Genomic DNA, 8,211 nt, shown 5'->3' with positions numbered 1-8,211 from the left:
ACCGTGACACGAATGAGTGGCTGTCTTTAAAAAGACACAAAGCTCAAACGTGCTGCTCTTTTAGGGAAATCACTCTTTTGTGCGAGCTGGTGAAACACACAGGGAGAGGCAACGCACTCACTCGAACTCAAGTCCTAAATTAAAGAGACAGAGAGAGAGAGAGAGAAAGGGTGGAGAAAAAACACTGCGAGCCTCCGCTGAGGTGTCTTTGCCCAACCAACTTCAGCAAGCTGAGATCTTATTTTCTTCCCTTCCAGAACAGGATCTACGAAGATCAGATAGAAAGCTTCTCGAGAGCAGATGTCTGCCGGCTTCGAAGCAATAAAAGCTAATTTGGTATTGTGCACCTGCGGCTTATATACACACCTGGCGGGGCGGCGCCGGCATTATGCAAATACCTGCATGCCAAGTTCATTGGCGTTTTTATAGTTTCTCGAAGTAGATAGGTCACCCGCGGAGCGGTTCCCAATTCGTCGGTCACGACGTGACGTCGTAGTGACCGACTGAAAGGAAACTTAATTTTTAGTTTAAGAATGTTGTCAATAGTTTGTCACAATATTGTTTTAAACGTGCAATGAGAGAGAAAAACGGTCGCCAACAAAGTTTCAATCTCCCTCAGAAAGTAAGCTAACGTTACACACAGATGTCTACCGCTGCTTTAACTCGCTTTACACCTTTTTTAATGAATATAGGGTTGTTTTAACTAAATTATGACGGTTTGGTGAGTTTATATTGTGTTGAAAGTGTGGTGACAATGAAACTATTTTTAACGAAATGGACAAAGACAACCCGCCAGCGCGGTCTTGCGGTCCCAGCATAACGGTCGTTTATCTCGGCGTTTCATCCGTTCAGTTAGCGTCAGAGAAAAGTATTAAGTTAGACTGTTTGGCAAGGCTGACTCGTGGTTGTAAACAGATAGGACTTGACACCCCGTACACAGCATAGTACCGAACTACTCCACAGAAGTGAAAACAAGAAACCTCATATTTAACTGGATACATGCATCGAACTCATCGCAGCTTTAACTTCGACCAAATATAATTCAGACCTGGGCTCATCTTAATATCAGATGAACGAAAGGGATTGCCGCGCTTATTGTTGTTGTTATTATATTACGGTATATCAACAAAAGCAGAGAATATCTTCTCTTAAGCGTTTTACACGCCCAGTAAGTTGTCCAATACATTTTTATGGCATATTGTTTCCACCACTTCAGATGCATTACACGCTGTATATAAGTTTCCAAAACACATCAAATCAATGCACGAAAAGAGAATGGGCTCCGCATTTACGTACCTTTGTCTTCTCGTCTCTGTCATCTGATCCTTCATCTCTGGATGTAAAATAGTCCATTATAACATCGTGTAGGAAACTGGCATCACCAGGATTGCTCAGATTTAGGCAATCATGTTTATCTTTAAAGTGAGCAGCTAGCTACTAACTTGTTAAAAAACTTTGCGTGAAATAGTGTTACACCGCAGCCGTCCGGGTAAAACATTAAAGGGACAGTCTTTTTACCTTGTCACTATAAATCGCTATTTTCTGCAGTAAACGATACATTTTCAGAGATTTTCTGTAGACAAGATGTTATAGAATAATAATTAAAAAAGACTTATTTAGATATTTATATATAATATAACAACTAATATATATATATATATATATATATATATATATATATATATTTGTTTTACAACTGACTTAACACTTACAGTAATGTTTTATTTGTTAGCATAGCATGATATTAGATTTAAACACTTAATACATTTTTAAATCAATCACTTTGTCTCTGCACAATGAACATTATCAAATATTATTAATGTTGTAAAATATATTGTTCATTGTTAGTTCATATTAGCTAAGGCATTACCAAATGTTAAGGAATAAACTCTTATAGTAAAGTGTTACTAAGTTTTCTTTTACCATTTCCTTCACAATGTCTACTTATTTCTATGGCTAACAGATTTTGTAACATTTGTCTTTTTTACAGTCTTACCATTGCTTGTAAGCTGGATTGGGTAAGATGGATCATCTTTAAAGGCACCAGGCAAGTACATGATGTACAGTTACAAGTCATGTATTTTTTTGACTGCAATATTAAATGCTTTCACGTCACATGTAAAAGTACAAAGGGAATGTGGCTAATCACTTTTTATTTGTAGTTTACCTGAGTGTCATTGCACTTTTCAGGAGTTAAGGCAGATGTGGAGGCACAACGGGTGACACCAGACACACACCAAGCACATTGTTCGGTAAGTTTGCACTTTACCACTACAGTTTCTTTAAATACCCATGTATACACTCATTCACAATTCCCACACACAACACTGTAACACGACCAGGGCATGAAATTAACACCCGACCACGCGCCAAATGCGGGTGGATTTTGCAATTGGCAGGTAGCACTGTCAATCTACCAGCCACATTGGCGGGTAGCCAATGCGAATCAGTGATGCGCGGGTCATTGTAGAAACAACCCACTCCGACATTTTCCACTAACCCGCCCCGCCCGCAATTGTTCAAAATAGTTTTTAAACTCGACCGACTGACCGCGGCCTGAATATCATTAAAATATTTTTGGATGACTCGTAACCGGCACCCGCTCATTTCTTATCAACCTGCGCATATCACCGATGCAAATTGAGTGATTCATTGAGAGGATGCGACTGTTTCGCAACGTTCATGCGATTGAGAAGATGAGGCACTTCTCTGACTACGTTTGGATGTGCGAGTAAGTATTAAACTGTTGGTGAGATGGGATGAGAATGCAATGCTGACATATGCTACTGTACAATCACAGTTGCACAGATGTGTAGTGCTGCTGTAATGGATCAGAACTCTTGATGTGTAAACTTTAGAGAGAGTTGCGCTACTATGCCTTATACTGTAGTACATTAACATACATTTTGCGAATATAGTAATGAAAAACAACGTATGTGCGGCGTTTATGTGCGCAGTTTGTGCCCCCTCTGTCTCTGTGTGCGTGCGCGGGTTTAAGGGGACTCAATAGGGCACATCGGAGAGACGCATTCCCAAAAGCATGCGTACATAAAATCTTTCTGCTCTTGACAGGGCACATATAAATAAAATGATCTCAACAGTATTCATTTTCTAATAAAACATTTCTTTATGTCTTAAGTGTATGTATAGAGAGTCAAAAACTAGTCTGTGCTGGTCTTAAAGAGACAGTAACCTCAATTAACCTACTTAAGTCTGTGTCATTAATGTTAATCAAACAACCTAAGACAAAGAGAAATTCACTTTTGTAGCTCTGAAAAAAATTATATTTAATTCATACAATAAAGACAGTGTTATAATTCACTATTCGGGCAAAAAAAAAAAAAAAAAACTGGCTTGTAAAAAGTCTCTGTGGCAGGTGGATTTCTAAATCCACCTGCCACAGTGGCTGGTGGTCAAAAAAGTTAACTTCAGGCCCTGAACACGACCATACACAAAATGTACACAATTGTCTTAGTTTGCCATGTAGAAATATACAAACAGAAATATTCAGACTTTGGTTATAAGAAATTTAATTTAATAATTGTATTTATTTAGCAGAGGTGTCCCTGGACTTTATTGACAAAAGATTTTGTTTTCAGAATAAAAAGTTGTGTCCAAATCAGTAACAATTGTTCTTTCTGTTCAGGACATTCAATCATGACATGATCCATGTGGATGCTGTCCATTGAGGAAAGAGTTTGTTCAGCGGTAAGTGAATCTTCTGTATTTTAATGTAATTAGGTGTGGAACAGTAGAATAAGAGCAAAAGGTTTCAGAATAGGGGTAAATTCAAGGCTGAGTTTAGTTTTTTTAAGAATCTTTTTCTATCTTATATTTGTTGACTTAATGTTTATGATATTTCTAACAGGTTTCTGGATAGAATTAATTCCAAAGATGGGAAAAAGTGCACATCCAGACAAGGAGCAAGCAAATAGACAAGGAACTTGGTGCAGAGAAAAGCTGTGGCCATTGACCCCCATGTGAACAGCTTCATGCAGTCCCTGATTGAGTTCGAATGGACGACTTCAAAGTAAAGGCCACTGTGGTCTGTCTGCCACAGTTTAATGCATTTATTTTTAGTGTTAAATGAAATTCAAGTAGAATATTTAAAACTATGGGCCAGTGTTCTTTTTACCACAGTGAAATGTTACCTTTTAGTCGATGATGGACTTTAAACTGAAAACTTCAAACTATGGAACAGTGTTCTATTTGCCAGAGTTAAATATATTACAGCAGGGGTCTCCAAACTTGTTTATACTTGTTGATTTTATTTTATGTTACTTGATTATATGTTTATTATTGTTTAAAATCTTGTTTTAAATATGTTTTGTTTCGATTAAATGTTTTTTAAATAAAATTTTGATACAAACATTGCTTGGATTGCCTTTTAATTCATTATGTCATGTCAAGGATAGCATTTTTACCATATTAATAACTATAGATTTAAACCTAAATCTCTAGCTATTTTATATAATATTATTGTATTAACTGTAATAAGTAATAAATAGTATTTATGGGTCAATATAGACATTACAGTAAATTACTGTAAAAATAGACTACTGTAATAAAATATTGTAAAATTACAGTACAGTACTGCTTTGTAACTATACAGTACTAGTTTGTGTACTGTAAAATGGTATTACAGTACAGTACTGTAAAACCAAAATACAGTAACTTACTGGCAACCGTGCTGCCAGTACCGTACTGTAAAAATACAGGGAAATCGTTAACAGTGTAGATTATGTACTGTACTGTAGGTTGTAGTTGCAGAAATAATTTTAACAGACTCATGAAGTGATAAAGATTTGCCTTTATTTCAATCAAGTACATTAAAATGCAAATGAAGAGCTTTCATAAATCAGAAGTGCTTTAATATCAAACATGTTGAGTTTATCCAGCTTTGCCTTCCATGGTTCATGATGCTTTAAAGAGGTGCATTCATGATTTTACTATGAATCCATGGAAGGTAGTGAGAAACGTTAGTATACATTGTAAGATAGCTTGTAATCTCATTCATTATGTAGTAAGACACAATGCCCACTGCTTCATTTCCACAAATAAGTGGACCGCCAGAGTCGCCCTGTGAATGAAATTGTGGTTGAGTTAGACATAAATTAAAATACAATAACAATAATTTACATTTTCTATTTAACAGAATAAATGAAAGCTGAAATCAAATAAATACCCGTGCTGGCCCGGCTTCTTCCTTAGTGCATAAAGTGTGAGGTGTGGCACAATTTTCAGAGGCTAAAAGAGTCAAGTTCACTTCTCTCAGGACGCTTGATTGAGACTTCTTATCGTGTTCCTGCCATCCCCAACCCATGACCATGCAGTTACTTGAGATTTCCTCTCTATTAGTTTCTGGCAGGGCAATGATATTCACCGTCTTGCTCAGAGTCGCTGGGGTTTTAAGCTAAATGGGAAGACATGTAAAGATGCTTGAGTAGATCATACAATTGTTAAAAAAAATACACATAAAAATGCACATTAAAATTGATTAGTAGCTGCTAAAATAAATTCTGTAGAAAGAAGACAAACCTTTAGTAGCATGATGTCATCACCTGCCTTGTTTGCAAAACTTTCATGTGAAAAGACATCGACCTCTATACCCTCAGGTAAATCATGTGTGTCATCAACACCCAAATACACCATGAGATGTCTAAAGTAAACAAAATAAACTAAATGTTAAAAGCCACTATTTCAACCCTTACACAATAGTTAACAATACTTTGGTTGTGTGCATATGTACAAATATACATTCATTTTATTAGGTATGTTAGTTTAATAATAGTCATTAAATGTTTGTTAGATGTAAAAATGCATTGGTTATAAAGTTAATTTGATCAAGACCACATTTTCAATGACCTTGTTCACCTGATTGAAAAATGTTAGTTTTCAAGCTAGCTTGTTATTGTGAAATATAAGAAGCAAAGTTTGTGTTTTGATGTCACTGATAGTAAATTATTTTACTCACTTTGTTTTGCAGTGGGCAGCCGTCATCACAAAATCTTCTCTTATCAAAAATCCACCACATGCTAATTGTGTGTATTTGTCACGAATGTAGACCATGTATGGGCGGCTGTGTGGAATGGACTCCTTACCATTAACGATACCATGATCCATGCCGACACCTAAAGAGAGAATGTAAATACATATCCAAATAAGAATATTAAATGTGATACAGTTTGCGTGGCGAAAAACAGATTCACTGCAATTTCCTCCTATTGTAAGAACTTTTTAAACGGTTAAGAGAAACTGTCTACTGTTATTAGTGTAGTCTGATATTAAGTCATTACCTGGGGTGCAGGAGTGCAGCAGTAGCAGTGTAGTTATAAACCAAAAGATGCTCATTGTAGTCACTGTTCAGTCCAGCGATGTGTGAAGCACAGTGAAGTCGTCTTCTGATTTAAATACAGAGTCAAGGGACTCAGACCAGGAAGATGAAGCTATAAATTAAACCATGCACTGAATTCAGATCAGTTTATTTAATTTAACATTGAAAAGTGCTGATCATAAGTGTTTGCTGATTTATCATGAAGTAACCACACTTTTGGTGATAAGATCAAACATACATGTTTATGTCAGCGATGTCCAATCTGTCTCCTGGAAAATCACTGACCGACCCTAATCTGATCCAAACATATCTGCCAGAAATGTTTAATCTCATAGATCTTTATTAACTGATTGAATTTAGGTGTTTTTCTGTCCTTATGTGACTGCAATGGACTGAAATAAAACTGAAATAAGTCAAGATCTGATGAGATTTGCCACTTGCATCATTTGCCTTGAAAGTTCATAATGTTGGACAGCCATAGAAATAAAATTTTGTGCTTGTTTTTTACTTTACTTTATTTCTTTTTTTTTTTTTTTTTTTAAATAATACATTACTTCTTTCTCGCATCTTCTGTATAATAAAAAACCTTTTTATTTTTTCAGTCTGAAATGTTGAACATGCTGCTAGTTTGGAGGTGGAAGCAAAACTTTTGTGATGTAAACAACTTTGTTTCATAGCATTAACGTTACATTTACATTTAGTCATTTAGCAGATGCTTTTGTCCAAAGTGACTTACAAATGAGTTAAGCAATAGAAGCAATTATAGCAACACAAGAACAGCAATACATAAGTGCACTGGAAAAAGTCTCATCAAGTCTAATACAGTTTACATAGCCATGGGTTAGATTTTTTGTAAGAATGATTTGATAGAGATCAGGGGAAAAAAGGGAAAAAAGACAGTAAGTCTTAAATTAGGAAGTGAGGTAATGGCGGAAGAGATGGGTTTTTAACCGATCATTCCACGGTTGTGGAACAGCTCCAGAGAAGGTACGCAATAATGTTTTTTCCCTTTTTTGAGATGGCACCACAAGCCGTCGCTCGGTGACAGAGCGCAGGGATCAAGAGGGTAAGTAAGGCTGTATAAGCAAGTGAATGTAAGGGGGTGCTGACCCAGTGGTGGTTTTAAAGGCCAGGAGCAGAGCTTTAAATTTCATGCGAGCTGCTATAGGGAGCCAGTCTTTAGCTCATTGAAGACCACTCTTGCTGCTGCGTTCTAAATCATCTGTAGGGGTTTGGTTTGGTTGTGCAGGCTGGAAGTCCAGCTAGTAGCACATTGCAGTTGTCCAGCCTGGACAGGACAAGAGCTTGGACTAGGACCTGCGTAGCATGCTCATTTAGGAAAGGTCTAATTTTCCTAATATTGAAGAGAATGAATCTACAGAAGCTAAGCTGATCATCAATGACCACTCCCAGGTTTCTGGCTGTCCTGGATGGCGTGATGGTCGAGGAACCTAGCTGAATGGAAAGGTTGTGATGAATCTTTTGGTTCATATGATATGACAAGCAGTTCTGTCTTCGCAAGGGTAAGCTGGAGATGGTGATCCTTCACCCAGAGTGAGATGTCCCTCAGGCATGCTGAGATGCGGGCATCATCAGGGTGGAACGACAAGTGAAGTTGAGTGTCATCCGCAAAGCAGTGGTAGGAAAAGCCATGTTTTCCAATGACAGAACCCAGAGGTGTCATGTATATTGAAAAGAGCAGTGGTCCAAGTACGGAGCCTTGAGGCACCCCGATATCGAGACTTTGGAGTTTGGGGATGTCACCTCTGCAGGATATCCTGAATGGCCTACCTGAGAGGTATGATTTAAACGATAGAAGCGATGTGTCAGAGACACCCATAGCCATGAGGGTCGACAGGAGGATGTGGTGATTGACC

The 8,211-nt window shown here is 37.4% G+C and overlaps 1 protein-coding gene across 1 annotated transcript in view; it reads right to left on the bottom strand.

Annotated features, from left to right (window-relative positions):
* Window positions 1-4,795: 4,795 nt before the first annotated feature.
* Window positions 4,796-8,211, bottom strand: part of LOC135728102 (granzyme G-like) — a 37,930-nt gene continuing 34,514 nt past the window's right edge. Inside the window, exons 2-5 of the mRNA XM_073813548.1 lie at window positions 5,975-6,131; window positions 5,539-5,659; window positions 5,186-5,413; window positions 4,796-5,080 (exon numbers count right to left, since the gene is read on the bottom strand). Coding sequence (XP_073669649.1) covers window positions 4,925-5,080; window positions 5,186-5,413; window positions 5,539-5,659; window positions 5,975-6,131 — 662 coding nt within the window. The 3' untranslated portion in view covers window positions 4,796-4,924. The remainder of the gene's footprint in view (window positions 5,081-5,185; window positions 5,414-5,538; window positions 5,660-5,974; window positions 6,132-8,211) is intronic.

The sequence above is a fragment of the Paramisgurnus dabryanus genome, chromosome 24 (genome assembly GCF_030506205.2).
Source record: "Paramisgurnus dabryanus chromosome 24, PD_genome_1.1, whole genome shotgun sequence".
NCBI classification, from domain to species: Eukaryota; Metazoa; Chordata; class Actinopteri; order Cypriniformes; family Cobitidae; genus Paramisgurnus; species Paramisgurnus dabryanus.
This window is presented reverse-complemented; position numbering and strand designations above follow the sequence as displayed.